The sequence below is a fragment of the Aricia agestis genome, chromosome 6 (assembly GCF_905147365.1).
Source record: "Aricia agestis chromosome 6, ilAriAges1.1, whole genome shotgun sequence".
Taxonomy (NCBI): domain Eukaryota; kingdom Metazoa; phylum Arthropoda; class Insecta; order Lepidoptera; family Lycaenidae; genus Aricia; species Aricia agestis.
The window spans coordinates 15,462,330-15,488,558 of record NC_056411.1 but is presented as its reverse complement, the minus strand read 5'-3'; the positions used below and the strand labels follow the sequence as shown (position 1 = coordinate 15,488,558).

General features: G+C 35.0%; 1 protein-coding gene across 5 annotated transcripts in view; it reads right to left on the bottom strand.

Annotated features, from left to right (window-relative positions):
• The window catches only part of LOC121727906 (LIM/homeobox protein Lhx5), a 69,106-nt gene extending 42,877 nt beyond the window's left edge, over positions 1-26,229 (bottom strand). For 4 of the 5 annotated variants that reach the window (XM_042115952.1, XM_042115953.1, XM_042115954.1 and 1 more), the window contains exons 1-3: positions 25,985-26,229; positions 12,131-12,320; positions 2,592-2,803 (exon numbers count right to left, since the gene is read on the bottom strand). In XM_042115952.1, the coding sequence (XP_041971886.1) occupies positions 2,592-2,803; positions 12,131-12,320; positions 25,985-26,000 (418 nt within the window). In that variant the 5' untranslated portion in view covers positions 26,001-26,229. The remainder of the gene's footprint in view (positions 1-2,591; positions 2,804-12,130; positions 12,321-25,984) is intronic. The other variant, XM_042115956.1, reaches the window with a different exon arrangement.

Genomic DNA, 26,229 nt, shown 5'->3' with positions numbered 1-26,229 from the left:
ATTATAATTCACAAAATAATCGTTTTAAATTTTAAATAATAACTTTCGTTATCATTTTATGCACATAAAGATTATTTTATTATAAAATATGTTAGTATGTGAACGAGATATGGAATGAGGAAAAATATGTAGTGGAGTTATTTTAAAGTACAGTCTAGAATCTAGACATAACTAAACAAGTTACAACTAAGAGCCAGTCCACACGGCGCGTCGACGCAGCGCTGCCGTTGCGTTGTTTTACATACAAATAACCAAGGTGTTCACACGGCGCGCTGCGGCGTCGCAACACACACATGAGTCATGACTCATGACGGACATCAGCCCTCGAGGCGAAGCGGGAGGGGGTGTTGATGTTAACACTGCTTCGTAATAACGCCCGTGTGCGTCAAAATATTTGCGTTGCGACGACGCAACGCAACGCAACGTAACGCGCCGTGTAGACTGGCTCTTAGGATCAATTCAGACCGCAACGCGATGCGTAGCTGCATTTCTAAAGTATTAAATTGATAGATTTGCATGATATCTCACGCAACTGAAGTCTGTCAAATCCATACTAATTTAGAAATGCATCTACGCATCGCGTTGCGGTCTGAATTGACCCTAAGGGTTGATTCAGACCGCAACGCGACGCGTAGATGCATTTCTAAATTTGTATGGATTTGACAGATTTCAATTGCGTCAGACGTCTTGCGAATTTGTCATATCCATACTAATTTAGAAATGCATCTACGCGTCGCCTTGCGGTCTGAATCAACCCTAAGGGTTAATTCAGACCGCAACGCGACGAGGCGAGGCGCGGCGCGGCATAAAGTATGGATTTGACAGATTTCAATTCCGTGAGTCGTCTTACGAATCTGTCAAATCCATATATTTAAAAGAAATTAATCGCGTCGCGATGTGGTCTGAATCAACCCTAAAGAATATAAACAAGCTAAAAACATTAAACACTTTTGGTATTGAATTACCTGGTTCTAGCTGAAGAAAGCTTAGGTTTGGGTATCTCCATTTTAACTATTTCATCAGGCAACAACAACAAATATCAGTATCAGACAAAATTAACACTTAAAATTTTATTTTGAAATATTTCTTAGAATGTTGCGGTTTCGTTAAAAAAAACATGTAGCTAAGCTAAAAGCTTCAAATGGTTCATATCAAAAATATTCCATAACCGTACCATCAAAAATCTGAGCGAATACAATTTAATGCTTTGTGTAACATACATTTTAATAATATTCAAAGGTAACTGTTAAAATATGCGCGCAATCGCGTCACGATAAGTATGAGGACTATAAATAACACAATAAAGGTAGGTACAGTTGGAAGCCGGCTACATCTACGTTGTACTCACATAATATCTACGTTTTTTAAATTCTCATCGAACCGGATTTTGGCGTTAATGAATCATATTTTAATTCTAAATGCGAAAGTGTGTCTGTCTGTCTGTCTATCTGTCTATCTGTCTGTCTGTCTGTCTGTCTGTTACCTCTTCACGCTCAAACCGCTGAACCGATTTTGCTGAAATTTGGCATGGAGATACTTTGAGTCCCGGGAAAGGACATAGGATACTTTTATCCCGGAAAATTTATGAATTTTGGCGCAACGGAGTTGCGGGCGTCATCCAGTACTAAATAAAGATACGCGGATATGACTGGATCTAGGTTTACAAATTTTTTATTTAAATTAACGCAGATTTCCTAATAATACAGGAACTATGGCGACTAGAACTGCAGTAAAAATAGAAAACTATATTATAAATTGCATTGCATTTTGTCTCGAAAAATATACATTTTATTGACTCAAAACTAGGAGCTTGATCTTATCTTAATGTACAAGTTCGTGACTTTTTATCGACGTTTGTCGAAGTGTTTGTGGCGTTGTGGCGTTGTAGAGCGACAAAATATAAAAAAATAAAAAGGTTGTCTGTGGCACTACCGCGTGGAGACGTGGCTAATGTGTAATGCGGTTGGTTTTTGTCCGACGTCTTGGAGTTTTCGTTTTTTATTTTCTTTTTTTCCACTTCGATTCGGTTACGGTTCGTATTGATCGAAAAATCCGATTTAAAAGTGGGTGCTACGTAAGTTTATTGTTGGCACGATACGTTCTCAAACAATAAAAAATGCATTTTGAACTGAGAACGCGATTCTCACATGTCACGTTCTGAAATTGAAAAGCGCGCCGTTAAAAAAGTAATCGTTCAGAAATAATTGAATTCGATTATGTGAAGGGTAGGTACATAACTTCGTTATAGCGCGAGCGAGCCATTACATGGACTCAAAACCTTAAATGACTTTTGGAAACCTACCTTTGGATCCTATTTTTCCACACTACCTATAGGCTTGTGGGTATACGGTCAAGTTACACTTTATTTACTTAATTATGTGTTTGTTTTCCCCCGTGCAAGTACAATAGATATAACCTATTCTATAACCTATGGTCTATGACCTATTTAATTCACACATTATTGTGATACAATATCTTGTCCTTGTTTTATACGTAACAAAAGTAGCTTGACAGACAGACAAGATGAAACATGTACAACTAAAAATATTGTGACAGTAGCTGATGTAGTAAAATAAACCAAAATTACTTACGATGCTGCGTCGGCGCTTTCCCCGCTAGGTAGTCCTCCTTGCAGATGAACTTGTTGTCGTCCAGCACGTACAGCTCCTCGCCCGTCGACAGCTGCTTCCGGCAGACCAGGCAGGTGAAGCAGTTGAGGTGGAAAACCTTCTCCCGCGCTTTCCTCACGAGGTCCGATGGGGAGATGCCGTGACCGCAGCCGCTGCATTTTGTACCGTATCGCCTGCGAATAAAGTTTAATTTTATTTAAATCAAACTGACATTTATACTTTTTTATTTGAAACTATTATGGCGATGACAACCACCATTCTAATTCATTCAAAGGGAAAGTAAAATGAAAAAGTTAGCTAATGGTGGTAATGATGACGTTAAATATTATAATATAATAAATATCTGCGCATAAATGTTAATGATTATCTTACATCTTTTTATTATGTTATGTATAATATTTTATATTTGAGGTGATATAATACTTGTATGTAATTAATGGTGTCTGTATGATGTCACTCTTAATGTGTGTATTAATTTACTATAGTATCTCACGGACAACTTATTAATTAGTCTACTATGCTATCGACAAAATAATTATATCTAAGATAGAATAGACAATAATAATAATATATTTCTTATATTGTGAGTATACAGATAAAGATATACCAGCACAACCTAGTTCTTTTCTAGTGAGATGGCCTAAACTGTAGATTTTGATGATGGTCTCCTAAGTATCAATAGCAAGTGAAGCCGGTAAAAGTTGAGTTATAAACCCACATAATAATAATATATTACAAATTATATAATATTATGTAGAATGGAGTAACAAGGACTATCTTAATGTTTTTTTAATGAAATAAGGGGGCAAACGAGCATACGGGTCACCTGATGGAAAGCAACTTCCGTCGCCCATGGACACTTGCAGCATCAGAAGAGCTGCAGGTGCGTTGCCGGTCTTTTAAGAGGGAATAGGGTAATAGGGAAGGGTAGGGATCAGATAGGAAGGGAATAGGGGAGGGTAGGGAAATGAATAGGGTAGGGGATTGGGCCTCCGGTAAACTCACTCACTCGGCGAAACACAGCGCAAGCGCTGTTTCACGTCGGTTTTCTGTGAGTATTTCTCCGGTCGAGCCGGCCCATTCGTTCCTAAGCATGGCTCTCCCACGTTTTATTCATATCTATATAACAATTATGTTTAAGTTTAATGCTTCCCAAGAATTTTCACGTTATGCCAAAAAAATGATACAGTTTACACTAAGAATACCTTTGAAGGATTTATTAGAGAATACTTTCGTAACACATCTATTTTTATCTGATATTTTTGGTGTAGATTAGAATTAATAAAATGCTTAGTAGGTTACATAAAATCTACCGTATATCATACTTAACGTCGTCTTCCTATAAAATATAAATCGTAAATATTATTTTGTTCCCCGATGTCGAAATATCGACAGTCGATTGATATATAAATTAATTGGTATTCGTATACTGACTGGGTCAAGCGCACACTCTAGCTTTACTCAAACTTATAAAGTTCAGCGCGTTGCTAAACTTCATACAAGTTTTGTTTATGTTTATGGTTCATAAACTTTGAGTTTATTGATGTTTTGTAGAGAAAAATATATTTATTTAACGAAAAATAAGCCTCTCTGATTCCTTTAGCATAAAATTGCCATAATAATGCCAGTTACAGTAACTCTTAATAAAAATAACTTTGGAACTGCAGTTACTTAAAAGCTGTTACCTTATAATTTGTCTAAGAAATAAAAACTACTTACACAGACACTATTATATACCTACTAGAACGTAGCACCTGAGAGATTATCTCGGTGCTTTAGTTGTAATAAATCAAAATGCACAATTGCTTAGGAATGAAAGCCAGCAATATAATTTTTTCACACCCAAAAAGGATCAATAATTGCAGCGGTGAACAAGAAACGAATGTTTTTTGTCAAGTACATTTTTAATATTATACAAAAGACATTGACAGTTTAAGATTCATTTTTATCGTGTCAAGTCTATAGTGTGTGCTGATGTTTTACTACTACGGGTATCAAAATAATCCTAATAAAATGCAAATGGCAGTGAGATCGTCAGTAGCTATACTAAAATACTAGCGAGCGGCGAGTTGGCGCGGAACATAATCTTACGTCTAGTAAATCATCGTCGTAAACTTACTGTTACTTGTCATTGAATTGTACTATCAGAGAAATTTTAGATGCAGATGGCGGACCTACGTTACTTGGTCGGGTTATGACAAACTCAGCCAACAGATCCGTCCAACATAAATTTTGACATAACTGGACTAAATAACGTATAGTCCGCCAACCTGTGGATAATTTTTTGATGGTAAGTACAATTCATTCAGATAATTAGGTCTATGGATATTATTCTCCTATGGAATATTGTCTGTAGTGTATGGTTAAACTTAAGGATGGAAAGCTGAACGAAAGTTTACCAAAACTATAATCTATATTACATAATCTACAGGTGAATACGTATCTTGGGACAGGTACGCAACAGGCATTTTACAACATTTATTGCACAATAATCTTCTGTTTTTGTTTACGAAAATGTTGACAGACAGCAAATACTGCCGGATTCGGAAGCTAGAGAAAATTCAGACTGCAAAGTATTTTAAAACGAAATTGTTGCATAGTTTAGTTGAATTAAGGTACTTACTGTATTTTCTTTGTGGCGGCTAAAGCTTTTTAAGCATTACATTTAGCATAATTAATTAGCAACAAAAAGTCACATAAAATGGAATCTTCGCTAGAGCATCATAACATTATAAGAATCCCGCGAAGACCGTTCTAATCCGAGTCATATATTTGGGTTTTACGAACATAAAGGTAACGGTGTGCGGCTTTGTTTTTGGGTCAGTACGTTACGGCAGACAAACACGCGAACTTTTATCATAATATTATATACATGACACATGGGCTTTGCACCGTACATTTTGAAGGTGATGTAATTTGATCCAACTGCACCAGGAGGGTTATGTTTTTCGAGCATAATAATTTGTTACTATTGTTACGTGCTAGGGTTCGAAGGATTTGGAGAAGTATTTCGGGCAAATGTTACCAGAAAGTAAGATTTTGCACCAATGTATGCCATGGTTCGAGGTGGTGAACAGAACTCCAACCTCCTTGAAGATACATGTTTGGAGGTTTCGGCGTTGTTTTAAGAACTGAAAGCATATTATGCTACTAAGCATATTAGATTATTCGTCATCATCATCACTACCCTCACACCACGCATCATCATATTATTTTGACCCAATTATTAGTACTTTTCATAGTCTTTTAGGTTGAGACAGATGCCTTTGGTCAATTTACTGTCGTTTGATGAGTAATTTTGTGAAAATACTTTTGTTATTTTAAAATATATATATTATTAGTACTTGGCGTTATGGTTACTAAGTTAGAAAGGTAATGGGATCCATAAGTCATCAAAGGAACTCCTCAAAATTTAAATGGAAACATGTGTCGATTTTGCTTTTGTGTAAAGTATTCCAGGCTTATGCTACCAAAATTAAGATTTTGCACCAAGATATACCATGGTTCGAAGGTGCTGAACTGAACTCCGAACTCCTTATAGATGTCGCAGCCGACTGGTTTAAATAGCCGTTCAATCAAACAGCTAGCCCTTTGACTGAACAACGCCATTCAATCACACGTCTAGCTTTTATATTGAATATTTTAGTCGCTTAAAACTTTCAACACTACAGCTGATTCAAAAGCTCCGTCTAATTGAAGTTCAGCGCGCACCACTGCGGCGCTAGGTGCGTTTTATTTACAATATGGCGTCAACTAGCAGGTGTTTGTTGGTGTTTGTGGTTGTTATTCGGAAAGAAAGTCGTTTTAATAAAAGTTACAAATGTTATTAAAGAGACAAAAATTGTGGAGGCACATACGAGTGAATTAAAATTTCAACCAATTTTCGAGGAGAAATTACGGGATTATGAAATGGATGGTTTGAGGGTTGGGGCGCTGTCTTAAGTAAGTAAGAACTGAAAGCATATTATGCTACTATGCAAATAACATTAAACATCATCATCATTACCATACCATCAGGGTCACCAATGTCACATGTGTGCGCTACGCTCTGGAGTTAAGGTTGAATTTGTTATGTTTAATATTAGTGAATCGCTTCGATGCGCTTCAACTCTACGGTCTACGCTAATTGAAATTGATCCTTAGTGTTGCCGTAACCAAAATAGCAATTTCGTCATGTGATTCATGATGTATATGTATAGGAAAGTCATTCAAATATGGGCCAAATATCGTTCTAATTAATGTAGTTTTAAGTAGCGCATATTTTGTATGATTAGTTTCCATGCGGAAGCGCTATAATGGAATGGAAGTCAGAACTCTAGAGCCTTTAACTATAGATACCTAGGTGTTTGAACATTTCATTTTCAGCATTGCTTGATTAATTTTAAGCATATTATACAGTAGTGTAATGCTTAAAGTTAATCAAACATGTAAGTTTTTAAGAAATTCTGAAGTGGTAGTGAAGTCAGATAATGAGTTTTCGTATTATGAAGGTGTATGCTGGACCAAAGCACAGAATATATAAAAGTACCTACTCCGTAACCAAAGTCACTTACAGAATACAGTCTTTACTGAATGGGCATTGTCCAAACAAAAATCACATATACTTTTCATATTTTTTTTTCGTTAAATAGGGTATTTTAAGAATATAAATTAAATAATTTTGAAATTCATTGGCTAGTTTTTTCTCAATAAATTTTTAAAGTTTCGCTCTGACGTCATCATCGGCGGCCAATAATTGACCTCTGCAGTATGTTTTTTTCCTTTCAATCTTATTTATAATGGCTGGTTCGTCAAATGCAAGTTCTCATTATGTGAAAGCTGATACGAGAAGCTTACCTAAAGTTCGAAACGTAATGTTGGTCGAATTTATTGCTAATTTAACGCCATTGAAGGTCAAACAAAGGTTAAACATATTTGTTCAAAAATATAAGTAACTAATGGGTATTTTTTTCGTTTATATACAGAATAACGATCACTGACCTACGAAAAAAATGGACAATCCCCATTCCCTAGATAACTATCTAAAAAGAGTGAAATTATTATTTAAAAAAAACCGACTTCCAAGTAAAACAATAACATTACTTATTATTACTTAAGATTGTATACAGAAATAGGTGAGGTTTAGGCAAATTCTGAAAGAGGCACTACTAAAGAGTAATAATTATTTAATACTTTTTGGTTCATTTAATAATATAAGTAATGTTATTGTTTTTTAATAATATTTAGTGATGTCAGTACCTAAATATGTAAATTTTAGAAAACGTATTAAAACTACAAATACCTACTAGACCATGGCAATTTTATAGTGTAGCTAAAACAAAAGGCAAATATTTATGGATGCCATAATTGAAAACCGTGTAGTAACCTTTTATGTATGAAGTCGTAATTTATTGTATGATGTCATAAATTAATGGACGATCGTTAAATAAATGTTTTAAATTTAAATTATTTATAATAAATAAACATTCAATAAAATTCTAACACAAATGACCATAATATTTAATTGCACTAATAATCACTTATCATATTTTATGGATTAAAAATTGGCAAAATTGTATACTTAATTTATTTTTTTCTTGTATTCTAATGCTATTAAAAGTCTTTAGATTAGCTCATTATATTCAAATACCATCTTTAAACTATTAAAGTTTTTCATGTTTTAAAACGGACCCCGAGCTAACCCAATTGGTGACCCCTGTATTAGTGCATCAATTCAGAAGTGTTTGATTTTATGAATAAAAGTATGGGAAACCGAAACTGCAGTCCAAGCCACAAACAATACAATGTGCGTAGACGAGCATATTTTAAGATCAATGCATAATATTATAAACGAATTAAATATTATTATAATGAATACGAGGGCCTGTCCACATGTCCACGTTACGGCGTCGTCAACGTGGAACGGTGCGGTAAGGGCCTGTCCACGTGTCCACGTCACGACGTCGTCAACGTGAAATGGTGCGGTAACGTGGCACGTAACGTGAAAATTTACGTCAACGTAACGTGAAAATGCACGTCACGATGACGTTGCTTGTCGCCTTGTAAAATTCTACCTATTGTGCATTAACTAGGGTATGTTATTCGAATAAAAAAGTGTAGGGTACGGCAACCGTGACGTGCATTTTCACGTTACGTTGACATAAATTTTCACGTCACGTCAAAGTACCTTGCCACGTTACCACACCGTTCCACGTTGACGACGACGTTTTGACGTGGAGACATGGACAGGCCGTAAAGGTATATTCATTAAAATTATTACAGTGATAAATGTATTTGAATATTTCAAGTACAATTATTCGTTAAAATGTTTGGTAGAGCGTTAAGACGCTACTTTTATAATATTAAACTAATAATTAGTAATAATTTGAACGATTCGGTTGTAAGTTATAAGTGGACATTTATAATAGGATTTATATTATAATATAATTAGGTTTTCTCGCTTTTTTTACGTTTTAAAAATAAATGATCTTTATTACTTTGACTCTAATTACGACACTTTTCTTTAGCCTAACTTATTAAGTTTATTTTTAGTGTAGACTTAATAATAAAAAAAATCACAAGAGCTTCGATATTTAAACTTGAAGGTAAATTGGTCGTGTTGACACTGGCAGACGACAATTAAATACGACCACAATAATTCATATTTTAATTGGCTAAGGTTGAGGGACCATGGCGCGCCCAAATAAATCATAAACTTTTGTACCCTAGACAGTTTTAAAATAAATATTAGTTGATTACCTAACTTGTTATAATAGGTATTTTGTTCCTCGTGTGGTTAAAACAAGTTTACAAAAACTTACAGGCCAAAGATTGTTTCAAAACATAGTTTTGTTTTTTTTTTTTATGTAGGTCAAAGATACAAATTCTGTTCTGCTAAAATATAAGCAAGTATTTAATTGATCTTTTTGTCCAAGGTTAAATCTCTAGAAGACGGCGGGCGATCCCAACCCTCATTATCTTAAATCTATACTAATTTTAATATTATAAATGCGAAAGTATCTATGTCTGTCTGTCTGTCTGTCTCGCTTTCACGCCAAAACTACCGAACCGATTGTAATGAAATTTTGTATACAGATAGTCTAAAGCCTGAGAAAGGACATAGGCTACTTTTTTACTGGAAAAAAGGTTTGTAAGGGGGTGAAAATGCGTCAAGTTGAAATTAAGTTAGTTCCAAAATTCATAAGAGATATTTTGTTGTTATAGCGGTAACAGATATACGCAATCTGTGTCAGAAGTCTAGCAATAGCGGTTCTTGAGATACAACCTGGCGACAGACAGACAGACAGATAGACGTACAGAAGACGGACAGACGGACAGATAACTTCTTCGGAGTCTTAGTTATAGGGTCCCGTTTTTACCCTTTGGGTACGGAACCCTAATAAAAACTAAAACACTACTGACTACGGTGATCACTGGTCAGTGCAGATGATTAATAGATATATTCCAGTTATAACTGTGTTATGACTGGTGATAATCTACAGGCTCTATTGAAGAAATAAACTTTTGTTCAAACTTCAAACGCTTCAGAAATTTAAACATGAATAAAAAGTAAAACTAAACTAAAACATTTATTTCTAATCCATTTTATTTCGATTGAGGAAACCTGTCATATTCGAGCTCATAATAACTCCCCACACCGGTTACGGTCACGGTGGCCGGCTTCATTGAAAGCAGGCCAGTTACGCAGGAATAATTTATAGTGCCCAAGTGTGTGCGCAGTATACAAGAGCACTCTCTATCATCAGGTGATCAGCCTGCATTGTCCTCCTAACCAAACTTGGAAATATTATGTTTCCAACGCCGGGATCGAACCCGTCGTGGGTCCGAGTCAAGCTCTGAACTACTGGACCACAGAGACGTTATTCGATATTCGAGCTCATAGGTATTAATTATAATGAGCCATGATACACTATAAAATGTTTCCTACAAATTATGCAAACGAAACACGGGTAACACTTGTATTTGTAGAAAAGAACAGCCACATTAATATTTATGATGTTATTTAAAGTTATAACATAATATTAGGCACTGATATTATTATTTGTCTACGCATTTTAGTTAATGTTTGAGTTAAAGAAAATTGACATAGGTATATTTTCAATAAGTATTTACTACTAGATGTCCCGGTGAACTTTGTGTCACTTCCCTCCTATAAACCTGAGATTAGCGCGTTCAAATAAGCCCTTTCAAATAATTTTTTTCCCATTTTTACCACATTTTCCTCTATGTCTTCGCTTCTATTAGTCTTAGCGTGATAAAATATAGCCTATAACCTTCCTAGATACATTTATCTGTATTGTTGTTAAATTATTTCAGTGACACTGAAATAATTTTTCAAATCGGACCAGTAGTTCCTGAGTTTAGCGCGTTCAAATAATTTCCCCATTAGCAGGAAAATAAGAAATGTCTCAGATCACACGTAATTATTAGTATACATATTGTGATCTGAGGCTTTCTTATTTATTGTGATCTGAGGCTTTCTTATTTATTGTGATCTGAGGCTTTCTTATTTACTGTCCATGGTGCATAATGCGTTTACTATTTTTCTCATCGACGGAGGCGGAAAACGGCAACATCGGTAAGCGCAGTTGATGTTTTCCGCCCGGAGGTGAGAAAAAAATATTTTCTTCATACGACTCTATGGGATTTTCATCCATAACTTCTTTTGTCTTTTTTGTAAAATAGTTTGTCCATGGAATCAAAATTCATCGTAATCTAGTTGTAGTTCAGCACGCTTTAGTACTTTTTGATTAGGCTGACTGAGACTGAGTTAAGACAATCATCATATTAATAATATTATGAGTTTCTCATGATGCGCGTTCAACTAAATTAACTCAAAAAAAGTTGAGTGATTAAGGAAATTGCGTCGATTTGGGCCAGGAAACTGAATGACATTATTTATCACCACCATTACACAGTTACAGCCTGCCCATACATACTTACGGTTAAATTATAATCACCAAAATTATGTTGGTTAATGATTTAACTAGATAATATAATTGAAATTTGGTTAGCTACGGAAATAAACGTTTATTTTTCATCAACTTATTTGTAAGGTTGAAAATCGAGAATTTAGAATAAATGCTGCACGTTGAATTTATGTAATCATTCAACTTACAATGTATTTATTTCCAAGAATTTTAGTTGTGAATACAAACATTTCACTAAGATAGTCCTAATTAGGTATTTGACAGTCCCAGAGTTCTTATTAATTGAAAACCTACACTCTAGGAAAGTAGGAACCAAAAGTCTGGCTAGTCATACATCAGCTGTAGAATTCCGCTCCTACTAGCCAAAGGACCAGGCAGTCCCAAGGTTACACTGTATTTGATAAGTCCCGGCTAACCTAGGCCAACGTATGAAAGAGATACGATCACTGGCATCAACAGGTGGTTTAATGGGTATTTTGTCGACCCCCAAATAAATCCAGAGAATCTTCCAATCCTCTGAGTAGTGCACAAAATATGCTACATAAAGAAGCTCCTAGTGCTCCTACTCACCTAAAGAAATCATTCCTACAAAAGAGCTTGTTGTCTCTCGAGTAACACTTATCAGCGAGCGGCGCGCGGCAGTCGGCGCAGCGCACGCAGGCGGCGTGCCAGGCGCGCTCCAGCACGTGCAGCAAGAATTTGTCCAGGATCGGCTTCTCGCAGCCGGCGCATGCCATGGCGCCGCCTGCCTCGCCGCGTCCTACGACAAGAGATACTACTGTTAATAAAATATTATATACTAGAATGGCAACACTAGAGGCCTAATGCTAAGTACGAGTAGTAAGTACTCACATAATATTATGGTTTTACTCGATCGAGCAATCACGTAGAGTAAAACCCACGGCTTCGCTTTTCGTCCACACATGCAGCATAACTCGATAGTTCTCTCCAAATCGAGTAAAAATTAACGTATGGACCGCAAAACTCACACGCTTGAGTATGGCTTGAATAAAGCTCGACGGCTCGCGTCGAGTACTTAAATTCTAAGGAAATTAGATTTATTTAATTCCATCGAGTCGGCTCGATGCGAGCCTTCGATCTGTGAGTTTTGCGGTCCACACCGAATTTTTACTCGATTTGGAGTAAAACTATCGAGTAAAACCGTATGTGAGTACTTAGCAAATAGCCTTATCACAATGGGGAAGTGGAAAAGCAGTTGCACGGTGGTTTCTATATCAAAGACCCGATTGCAGCGATTAATGAAGTATGCGGCATGTATGAGCGCCGTGCAACCGCTACGCTCGCAAACCTCAAGGTAGGTCCTAACTCCTAACTCCTAAGAGCCTTATCATGGTAGCAATTTGCAGGCGAGTGCGATTGCGTCCTTACATTAACATTACTAGCTGTTTGACCGAGCTTTGCTCGGTATTCGATAAAACACTATTAAAAAGACATTTTCTAAAAATGGTACCTAGCTAGATCGATTTATCGTCCCTGAAACCTATATACTAAATTTCATGCAAATCGTTGGAGCCGATTCCGAGATTCCAATTATATATACCTATACAAGAATTGCTCGTTTAAAGATATAAGATTAATATGGTACTCCAAGCTCTTAAAATCAATGTTTAAAACATTACTTATATAACATATAAATCATTTACACACCACACTATGCAAACAAAAGATAATACCATTTTTACCATTATACAGTTATCTTGTAAAACTTAAGCTTAGGCCAAACCTACGCGACCAGGCGACTGCGAAGCGGAGCGTCAAGTTGTCAAATGTGTGTTTTGTATACAAAAAACTAATTTGACAACTTGACGCTGTTGTTAAATGTGTGTTTTGTATCCAAAAAACACATTTGACAACTTGACGGTCCGCTTCGCAGTCGCCTGGTCGCGTAGGTTTGCCCTAAGCTTTATACTGTAATAAATATTCCAGGACCTAAGTTTATATAGAACTTTGGTAAGGTTAGAGTTTACTTTGTAAAAGTTAATTCTACTCTTATTTATAAAACTTTATACGTTATGTCATGCGCAAGCAAATAACATTCACTTAAAAGTCATAAAAATAGGCTCTACATTTGATATAACTAATTGTAGTTAATACTTATAGTTATTATTATTTTTTTATACGAATATGATGTTGTGTAACTCTTTACCCTCTTAAAATACCATCTGAAATGTCTGGTACTTATTGATTTTGGCCAGAATCCAAACGACTAGCTTCGGGTCCACTTGTGGATGTAGAGTCCAAACTAATTTTCTGCTAGAGTTAATCTGTTTTTTTTTTCGAATCAAAACCTCACGCTAACTGGTGTTACATTTTACGATTTAACACATTACACCTATAAAGATGTTTAATGCTTTAGGAAACTAATATTTCGCTAATAAAACTAGCACCTCTCTAGGAGAAATTTCTGAGTCTATAGCGCTTTACCTACTTAGGTTGGACTGAAACGTTCTCCGTCGTAAAGTCAGTAGCTCCGGCACATAATGGGATTGTGTTTTATGATCGATAAACCTAGCTTGAATAAAATTTTATTAGCATATGTTATTATAGAGTACTGCACATAGCCGCGCTTGAATATAAAATGTAATCAACTTTATGGCTATTGCCAATCCGACCCTGTGAAAGGCCATCTAATACAAAGTTGGTAGGAGTTATGCTAGATAAAAGTACAGTTATTAAATGAAAAGGAAAATATTATGGAGTTTCTCTTTTCGGACACAAACTTAAAACGTTATCAAAGAAATTCTGGTTTAGGTTTGGAGGAAAACATTAACAACTCCGAAATTATTTACGATCGTATTCTGAAGATGTTCACAAAACTTAACTCCTTATGTCATTGCGATTCGCAACAGCAATAAAAAAGTAAAAATGTCACCTCACTAATTCCTTCTTCTCACGATTATTTTTACAAGGCTTTGAAAAATTCTGACATTTATTGGTCGAATTTATGAAGGTCGCGGCGACGGGTTTATATTCCATATTCAAATCTGAATGTCCGATTGGACGCGCGCCATTTGAGGCCGACTTTGAACGCTCTGTGACAGCGATCGACCGCAGTAGGCTGCAGTGGTGCGTATGATTTTTTGTGAAATTTGGTCACGCCGTATAAAGTGCACTTTGGGGAATAATAAATACGCTACTTTTCTTTTTTTGGTAGTGTCATCGACTCGTCATAATATGGTTAAATGCAGGTGGTTATAAGAAGTTGCTACTCTGATTTAATTTGCGTAGCTTATATTCAATCTTACACCTGTTTTTTCTACTAAAACTTAGTACAAATTACGTTCAGTAATTATTATTTTTAACAAAAAAATTAAAACCGACTCCCAAGGTAAAAACAATAATAATATGAACTAAAAAGTATTAAATAACTCTTACTCTATAATAGTGCCTTTTTCAGAATTCGTCTAAATCTCAACTATTTCTGTACATACTTACTACAGTCTTCATTATTTGAAGTCGGTACCAGCTAATTTTATCGTGAGTTCAGTCAATGTCAGAATATCTGAAACTTTTGGGACTGGTACCGACTTCGAAGTAATGAAGACTGTAGTATGTACAGAAATAATTGAGATTTAGACGAATTTTGAAAAAGGCACTATTATAGTTACTATAACTTAGCTATGTAGAGTTATTTAATACTTTTTAGTTCATATTATTATTGTTTTTACCTTGGAAGTCGGTTTTAATTTTTTTGATAAAAATAATAATTTCACTCTTTTTAGTTATCTACAAGATAAGGCTTTATGCGTAAATAGCCACTACGAATGTTAACTATTCACATTATGTTACTGTAAGCGAAACTGTGGTAAATGCTTGCAGTTATCTAAGTGATGCTGCAATTTAAAAACTTTTATCTTTAAAGGTTCAGGAGTTCTGTTTAGTGCCTTTGGACCAAGAGACGCCTTCGTATGAACTTTCTCTTATTCGTAACATATGTTTAAGTTACTAGAAACAACATTTTAACCACTATGAGTTTTTTGATAAATTTCAAGGATTTCCCTCGATTGCTCATAGATCCCATCATCAGCTCACCACACAACAGCATATTATACAAAATCAAGATTATACCCTATACAACAACACAAGAATTTTGAAAATCGGTCCACAAACAGCGAAATAATCATCAAAAACATCTGCTTTGATGCAAAATATCACGAAAAGCATCAATAATTGGGTCATAATGAAATGACCCATGGCATAATTATGATTTTGATGATGATGATCAAATAAATCGATGTGTTGGCTTATGTTTTCAGTTGTTTAAACAACGCCGAAATCCCCGAACCTGTATCTATAAGGATTCAAAAATTCTGTTGGGTACCTTCGGATCCAGGGTATAACCTGGTGCGAAATCTTAGTTTTTGGTAGCATTTACCTCGAATGCTTCAGAAAAAATTGAAATCACTAGAAGTCCCCTCGATTCCTCCAGGATCCCATCATCAGATCACCTCTTTTGTGAAGAATGAAGATGATACCAAATCAGAGTTAAACCCTATATACAACACAAAAAGAATTTTGAAAATCGGATCACAAACGGCTGAGTTATCGTTGAACATACAAAAAAAAAAAGATACATACAGCCGAACGTATAACCTCCTCCTTTTTGGAAGTCGGTAAAAAATAGCCGACAATAATCGTTGTGGTCACAAAATAAGATTGGAAAAACTTTGCACAATTTGCAAAAGCAATGAGAGTGTGGAAGTTAATAATTTTTCACTTAAGTGGTGACCACTAAACAAATCTTCACATACGGGTAGTGGTAGTAATCTATAATAATTATTAAATGGGGGACTTGTAACTCGAGTATCGGTTTTCCTACACTCCTATAACAGGTGGCTTATTAAAAAACCTATTTGCGCACGCCGCTTAAACCGCTCAATAATTTGCTACTTTGTAACTTTAATTTTAGTTTTGAAAGTAAAAAATAACTAAGCTAGCTTCTGAAGTCAGTTGTAACATAATTTTGTACAATTTATTAAGATTTTAACCGTTTACTTTGGACACTAGACTGTAGACAGTAACCTAGAACATACTAAATTAAAAACCATCCTTCATAGGTAATAAAAATTTTACTGAACAAGACCAAGTACCTAATAATTGGTTGATATCTTCAAATTATTGTTATTTATAATCATAGGCCTAGGCCATGTATTCTACAAATTATTATCTAAATATGTATAATATTTATAATAACTCAAAGGTTTGACTGACAGACATAGTGAACTATCAACGCACAGCCCAAACCACTGGACGGATCAGGCTGAAATTTGGCATGCAAGTCGTAGGCATTCGCTAAGAAAGGATTTTGACCAATTCTAACCCCAAGTGGATAAAATATGGGATGAAAGTTTGTATGAAACTTTGTCAATTTTAAACCGATCGGGCTGAGACTTTGCATGCATAAAGCTACTGTGACGTAAACATTTCCTAAGAAAGGGTTTTGATAAATTCCACCCCTATGGGGATCACCCCTATTTTATAGGGGATGAAAGTTTGTATAAACCTTCGTAGATTTTCAACTGATTGATGATGAATTTGAACTACTACCTATATGTATGGAGACTTTTGCTTAAATAGGGTCCCGTTTTTAACCTAAATGTACTTAAGGAATATCGCTCCTGTCTCCGAGAGGCTAAGCCTTGTCGAGCTGTAGCAATTTCTTTGTTACTGTATCAATGCGCCATTTTTCAATTCTCAGAACTCAGAATTAGTATAGGTCTACCAGAATCTGATGGCATAAAGTGAGAAATCAAATTGACTCTAGCAATACCGGGGTAATTGGAATAAAACATTTTGATCCCTTTTTTCCTTATAGCGGCTTAGTCTGTGTGTGAAACATGCAAATATAAAAATTTATCCAATTAAAAAAAGGATATTTTTTGAAAATCTGCCATCAAGATTTGCAATCAGATTCTGGTAGACCTATTATATATATCCATCTTTCAAACATCTAGGTGTTAATATAGTTGTGAGCTTAAATAACAATAATACTATTTAAAAGTGCTGCAAGTTGCACTCAGTCAGAGTAGACAGAATGATAGTCTATTGTGACTCAGTATTCTGAGGGTAAAACTTTTTAATGTCATGCAACTGTCTCTACACTACGTATAATAATTAATAAGTACGATATTTTCTCAACTTCTGTATTTTAGCGCACTGGCATTATCATATTTGTATTTAATGTATAATATCTTTTCTAGCATTTTACAACACTCCGACATAACAACGACCATATGCCACAACGACTAGCTTTAGTCTTATACTTATTATCTTGAATGACTTTTAATTGAGTGAGTTTTTGTTGATAATAATTGATGAGTATAAGCCAGTGCTACATCTTGTTTGTATACATAATAGCTATAATTTTTACAACCATTAGACTGTAATCTACTTGACATCTAAATAATCGATTTAACAAAAAAATAAGATTGCACTATTAATATTCTGCGTTAACTCTGAGACAAATGTTTCGTTCAAAATACGTTTTAAGTTTTTAACCATTAAATATACTCGTATTATGGCCAGCTATGCTAGCCAAAAAACAAGTCATTATAAAAGAAGATTATATATAGTGACGTTTAACTAATTACTTCTTGCTCTTTCTCTACCTGTTTTTAAGATAACAAATTACTGTATTAACTATATAATATTAATACGTGAGCCAAAAACTTTGTATCCCTTTAGACGAAAAATGGGGAAACGTAGGTGAATGAAATTTTGCACAGTTATTGTTTATATGGTGAAGGAGTGCATCGAGCTAATATTATTTTGAAATTATGCTTTTATCATACATTTTTTTAAGAAATAAAACATTACACACACTACAACACACACATTGGGAAAAATGACAGATTTTTGAGTGACATACGATTATACTCTTTCATTTATGGTTGCAGTCTGTTGACAATAAGTTGACAAATTGAAAATAGATTATAGCTTTTTTTATTGAGTCTTAGATACTATTAGACAATGCTTTCACAGCCAGTCTGAGATGAGGTGCCGGTGAGTTCCAGAGACAAGAGTTGAATAAAATAATTATGATAAAGTCAATATTTTTTTACAAAATATAGGTAGGTCATAATGCCATTGAAACTAAGGTCGAATTTCGACCATTGGGCGATCTCTAGTTTTTATTGAATGATCAAGAAAACTGGGTTTTGAATCCGACCATGGACTCGCCAAAGGATTTTTTGTAGGACTTTTGCAGGTCTGAAAAAGTCACTTTAATAAGTCCTACTAAATTACTAATATTATAAAGGCGAAAGTTTGTTTGGATGTATGAATGTATGGATGTTTGTTACTCAAAACTACTGAACGTATTGTGATGAAACTTTATAATAATATAGGTCATACATCAGAATAACACATAGGCTACAATTTTAACCGACTTTCAAAATGGGGGAGGTGTTATGTTCGTTTTTTTTTATGTTCAACGGTTACTCCGCCGTTTGTTAACCGATTTTCAAAATTTTTCTTTTGGTATATAGGGTATCATCTCAATTTGGTATTATATTTACAAAAGTGGTGATCTGATGAAGGATCCATAAGTAATCGAAAGAACTCCTCAAAATTTATAGGGAAACATTAACTTTACATTAAAAAAATTAACACTTCGGTTTCGTGAGAAGTATTCTAAGCATATGCTACCAACAAGTAAGATTTTGCACCGAGGTATACCTGGTATACCGTGATTCGGATGGTGCTGAGAGAACTCTTGATTCTTTATAGATACAAGTTTGGGAGTTTCGGCGTTGTTTTAAGAACGGAAAGCATATGCTACTATGTAAATTACATTCATCATCATCATCATCATCATCACTACCATATTATTCCATGCATCGTCCCATGATTATGAGCCTATTATGACCCTGTTATTGGTATTTTTCATAGTCTTTTAGATCGAGACTCGAGTTTGTCAAGCGATAATTTAAAAAAATATATACTTAATATTATAAACCTGAAGAGTATGTTTGCTTGAACGCGCTAATCTCAGGAACTACAGGTCCGATTTAAAAACTTATTTCAGGGTTAGATAGCTCATTTATCGAGTAAGGCTATAGGCTATATATTATCACGCTAAGACTAATACGACTGAAGAAACCCAGGAAAATGTGGGAAAAACGGGGGAAATATTAGAAAGGGTTTATCTCACGAACAACTGGAGCAATTTTTGTGGCAATATTTGGCACAGATATAGAGTAAATCATGTGAAAGGTGTATGTATAGCTATTTTTTACATGTACGGTTTCCGTACTAATTATCGCGGGCGAAGCCGCGCGGGACATCTAGTGTTTCATAATTTATTTCATTTGAGATGCTCGATGAATTTTTGCTCAAATGTCAAAAAGGCGAATAGGAATCACTATAACGTTTTCACGCTAGAGACAGCACCAGCATAAATAGTAAACAAAAAGTTTTGTTTGACATTTGACAACGTTTCTATCAATATTGTGACTATGTAGCATGTAGGATTTTGGTTGGTTTACTGATTGTACTAGTAGTTAGTACTTAGTAGTACCCTCTGCTATGACCTTAGCGTAATATTCCATATTACTTACACATTCCCTATTGCAAGAGGTTACTCTGTCCACGGTAACTTACCTAACAACACATAAACAAGCATAATGAAATGTTAAAATATAATATACTATACTATAAATATAACATAAAAATTGCTCCAGTAGTTTCTTAAGATAATAAGCTATTTTAAATAATTTCTTCCGTTTTTTTCCACATTTTTCTCTATTTCTGCGCTCCCTCTGTTTAAGCGTGATAAAATATAGCCTAGAGCCTTCCTCGATAATCTAACACTGAAAGATTTTTTCAAATCGGACCAGTAGTTTCTGAGATTAGCGCGTTCAAACAAACAAACAAACTAACCAACTAACTAACAAACTCTTCCGCTTTATAATATTATATAAGTATAGATTTGAGCGTTTCTGGGCTTAAGAGGATTCCACACCGCCGTTTTTCCATACAAACTCTGTCCTCTGTTTCCTTCCTGGATAATGCCAGTAGAGTTATGATTTTTTTCCTGAATATCTATGGCCACTATTAGCATGTCCCTATGTTTTCTTTTTTTTCATAATTTAATTATTAAAAAAGATAAGAACGTCCAAAAACCCAAAAGAATGGCCAGATTTTCCTCTGTGTTCAAACACCCAGAAAACAAAACTGGCTAGAATATACAAAAAAAATAAAACATAGAAACACAGCTCAGCCTTGCTTTAATTCTTAATGAAAAAATTACTTAAATCGGTTAAGTTTTGGAGAAGGAATCAGCGGACAACGAATCGAAGATTTTCTGTTCTTTTATTAGAACTTTTGTCGTGTTGTCTCTATCGCGCTCTGCGGTGGGAGACTTGAGATTGGTGAGACAGCAATACATTTTCAAATACCTATTTTCAATTTCTCTCGCCCCTGGTGTATCCTCTTAAACATCCCATACATACCTAACACAAAAGCGTGGTTTTACGCCGGTTTCCTGCAAGGTTCGGGTAATGATTGTATGAAGCTGGCCCATTCGTGTCTATAGCAATGGTCTCCTCCATTCAAGTGATATATAAGTAGCTGCTGAATATTGATGGTAGATTAGATACAACCAACTTTTTTTTTATGAAAGAAGGGGGCAAACGAGCAAACGGGTCACCTGATGGAAAGCAACTTCCGTCGCCCATGGACACTCGCAGCATCAGAAGAGCTGCAGGTGCGTTGCTGGCGTTTTAAGAGGGAATATGGTAATAGGGGAGGGTAGGGATAGGAAGGGAAGGGAATAGGGAAGGATAGGGAAGGGAATTGGGCCTCCGGTATTTCTCCGGTCGAGCCGGCCCATTCGTGCCGAAGCATGGCTCTCCCACGTATAAACATAACATAGGTTAAAACAAAAATATCTCTGGTAAAATATACCTACTTAAATAAAATCCTAGATCATATTATTCTTGTAAATCGATAAAATGAATTCTCACTACTGGCTTGTGCTTACGCTACAATATGGATATTTACATTATTAAGGGCCTGTTTCACCTTTCTGATAAAGTGCCTAATAGGCTATTCACAACATTTTTGACAGATTCTCCATACTTGTTCTGTCAAGTTAATTGGTAGATAGCCTTATCAGGACACTTCCTGATAAGGCTATCTACCAATTAACTTGAAACAGGCCCATAAAATAAAATTATTTAACACACGAAACCAAAACATACAAGTTTTTGTCCAAATATTGTAATAGGATTACAAGAGATTACTTAAAAACTATCTTCTTAACTTTAAACAATATTATTTTCAACGAAAATACTTTTGTCTCCCAGATTAAGTACTTAACGTTTACGTTTTACTTAATAATAATAACAAACAGCTGACTGGATTAGAAGACTAAGCCCCAATTTCACCAACGACTGTTAAAGTTAACGCCGGAATTAGTATCACGTTACCTCTTTCGATTTTCATATGAATGAAAGAGAAGACATTACATTTTAACAAGCTGTTAACACTAACAGACGTTGGTGAAATTGGGGCTTAATCTCTACCTATGTAGAGTTTACTTTAAAGTCGTTTTGTACTTTTTTGGCTTAGTTCTTTGAAATATCAATATGATAGGTAAGTATTATTTGATCTGTTTGTTCATTATTTTAGTTCCCGTTATAAACCTTACTGAATTAATAAGAGTCATTGCAAATTGAAATAAGCTTTGTGTACTTTTATTGTGCTAACAACAATTTTTATATTTCAATAATAATAATAATATCTATGGACGCTTCACACCACGTCAGTCTGGCCCCGTGCTAAGTACCTGAAGGACTTATGTTACGGGTACCAGACAACGGAAATATATTTAATACTTTTATACTATACATACATATAATATTTAAGATTTTTATTATATGATACATATATTTAATATACATCCATGAACCAGGAACTTAGAAAACTTTTTGTTCCGTCGGCGGGATTCGAACCCGCGACCCCCGGCTTTAGCTACCAACAGCCCACCAACTCAGCCACAGAGGTCGTTCAATAGAATCAATAGAATACCTTCATTGGCCTTTACGTCTGTGTCAGACGATTTACGGCGTATTGGTCTGTGAAATTGGTGTGTTGTGTGTGTGTCAAGCTAGGTAGCTGTGCTATTTCTAAAACCCTCTCGTTGGTGACCCTGTCTTGCCATGTCAAGCCCAAAATTTTGCGTAGGCAACGCATATAAAAGGCATTAAGATGACGCTCTTCGTTTCGGCACCATACAAGAGTATGCTTAAGATTGAAGCTTGAAAAACAACAATTTCAGTTTTGGTTGTTAAGTATTTACGAGTATTGTGCCATACTCTCGTACTAAGCCTCCCAAACATTGTTGCCGCTTTACCCATGCGGATGTCGATCTCTGTGTCCAAAGAAAGATTGTTAGACACTGTCGATCCTAAGTAGCAAAATTTGTCTACTACCTCTAACGGTCTGCCATTCAAAGTTAATGAGGGGGCTTATTGAGTACCTTGGGTTAGAACAACTGTCTTTTTTGTATTAATGGACATGGCAAATAGGGCACACGCGTCGGAAAATTTATCAATCATAGACTGGAGGTCGACTTCGGAATTAGCTACAAAGGCTGCATCATCAGCAAATAGCATGTTGTCGACGAAAAGGTCCTCGCGGTGTCTTTTAGATTTTAGGAGGGAGATGTTAAATAACTTTCCGACGGCCCTCGTATATAAGTGGATTCCTTGTTGGTTTTCGCGGAATATATACCAAACAGGGTAGGAGCCAAAACGCAGCCCTGACGCACACCTCTACAAACGCTGAACTGCTGAGACATACAACCGTCACAAACCACGGCACCCGTCATATCTTCGTGAAACTATTTAACGAGGCTCAGGAGCTTAGGTGGGCACCCAATTTACCACCTACTGGCTACTTATTTTTGTCATAATTATGTATTAGATTAGTTACATGGAAATTTATTAAGTTGCAAACAATAAGTTTAAGCTTGTTTGAGGTGTAGTTATAATCTAAATCTCTTGTTATGTACAAAATATTAATTGTTCAAATATTTGCGTATTTTTTAATAAATGAAACACGAAAAAGAACTTACATTTAAATTATTACTTAGTATCAGTTACATTTGATAATTTGTTTTTTACTTATAAAAAGATTTAAATGGAATAATGACATTTAATGATTTCGTGGTTATATTTCTTAAGAGGATTCCACACCGCCATTTTTTCCATACAAACGTTGTCCCCTGTTTCCTCACTGGATAATGCTAGTAGAGTTATAATTTTTACACTAATACAATGTCCCTATGTTTTCTTTTTTTTCATAATTTAATTATTAAATAAGATATGAACGTTCAAAAACCCAAAAATATGGCCAGATTTTCCACTGTGTTCAAACGTCTAGAAAACAGATTTGGATAGATTATACAAAAAAAGCAAAACATAGGAACACAGCTCAAGCCTTTTTTTAATCTTTAATGAAAAAAGTACTTAAATCGGTTAAGTTTTGGAGAAGGAATCAGGGGACAACGAATCGTTGATTTTCTGGATTTTCTGCAGTTGTCTCTATCGCGTTCTGCGGTATAGGCTTGAGGTTAAGGGAGACAGCTATAGATATTACACGTACTTTTTTTTCATTTCTCTAGCCGCTGTGGTATCCTCTTAAGCTGTTCGATAAACTCAACAATATTTTACTGATTTTAGATTCGCAATAATGTATGAAAAATTTAAACCTAAGATTGTTATCGTGAAGTTAAATTGGTGTAAGTAATTATATATATATATATTTTTTTATGAAATAAGGGGGCAAACGAGCAAACGGGTCACCTGATGGGAAGCAACTTCCGTCGCCCATGGACACTCCGGTCGAGCCAGCCCATTCGTGCTGAAGCATGGCTCTCCCACGTATAAATATATACACCTGATATGCAAATAACCGCTTTTTCTACATACCACGTGTCTATTGAGTAGTTAAATTATGATTTATGAGTTACTACGTAATTTTCGTTAAAATATTAATAGATGTAGCACCTGTTTTTAAATTCGAGGTAAAATAGTTTACTTTTCATCGAACTTCGATCTTGTACTATTATCTATTCTGTGCTCCGATGTAGCCAAATAGGATGGTAGGTAATTAATGATCAACATAATAATTATACTTAATAATTTATTCGTCTCTATAGTTGTGACTTGTGGCTGATGACTAGCTCGCGGAGCCCCTACGGCCTACGCCTACAAGGCCTATGGCTGCTCTAAAGTGATCTTATGAACTGTGGTGTCAATATATTCGTAAACTATTATATTTGCGTTTTTACCTCACGGATAGTTTGCAAGTTTAGATTATTTGATCATAATGAACTGATGACTGTCTAATATTGTGATGAGTTGATGTAGAGTAGGCTAGCCTTCGCAAATCACAATGTTGATATCGATTGGTATTGTTATTATTGTTATCTCATTGAATATACTGTCTTACTTATGATTTTACTTATTAATTATTTTATTATTATTTTACTTATTATATTGAATATACTTTTTATGTTATACAACAGATATTCAATAAAAAACAACGCTAACCTTACTTACTACTTAGGTCTTAGTTGTTCTTTTGGAAGCAAGATAGGTACATGTTTTGACTTTTAGATCTCTATATTGTTTGGATTTACAAGAATTAGAAAACCCATTTATTATTTTTCAATATAACGCAAAAACTATTGAAAATTATTTTATCAGAAAACCTTACAAATTTCAATCCCAAGTTTATAGTTTTTACAAAAGTGTTGTTTACTTATTATAGATTTATAAATTACAACAATTAACTTTTTGTAATACATACCTCGGACAAATCCTTCATAAATAATTAGATTATTTAGCATTTTAAAGTAGTGTATTAAGAATAAATTAAATATATTAGTGTTTATAACGCAGTGTACTGTGCAGTAAGTTCGCAAACTCTACCAACGTAGAGCTTAAAGCGCCGGCAACATAGGCCTAACAACTCTAAATGTTATTAAATATTTTAATAACCATTGAATAAATAGACTTAATACACTTTATTTATATTGTTTATAGTGTAATAGTAATAACTTCATCTCATCAGTAAATATAGGGCATGAAAAGGTTGGTAGATCAATCGATGGTTTTGTAAACAAATTTCAAAGTTTTTGATAATTTTATATCGTTAAAAGATTTTCAATTAATATAGTTTTGTTCTAATACTAATATCCCAGGTAAAAGTTAATATTAGAATTAGTCTAATTCATATATTATAGCTTAAATAGACTCTACATTGTATAGCAGCTCTATGATAGTCTGATAGAGACTTCAGTTATAAACAGAAAACACACAAATACACATGCAGAAATATGATTAACACTAATAAAAATAAAATAAACAAAAACAAAAAAATAATCAAAACAACCTCCAAATGTCGGCATCGCTGATAAAAAATCACATTCAAAGTTCCAACATAGAAAAATTAGTTTTCGCGAATTCCTAGCAACACAGGACACTGACTTTTACCAATGTGGTGCTGGTGGAAGGGGGCATGTGCCCCCCGTCCCGCGGCAAGGAATCCCGCCACTTCGACACCCTCAACACGACACTGCACAAGACACGCCGCGACCGATCGCGCAGGGCCCCGACACTGCGACACGCGCGAGATCT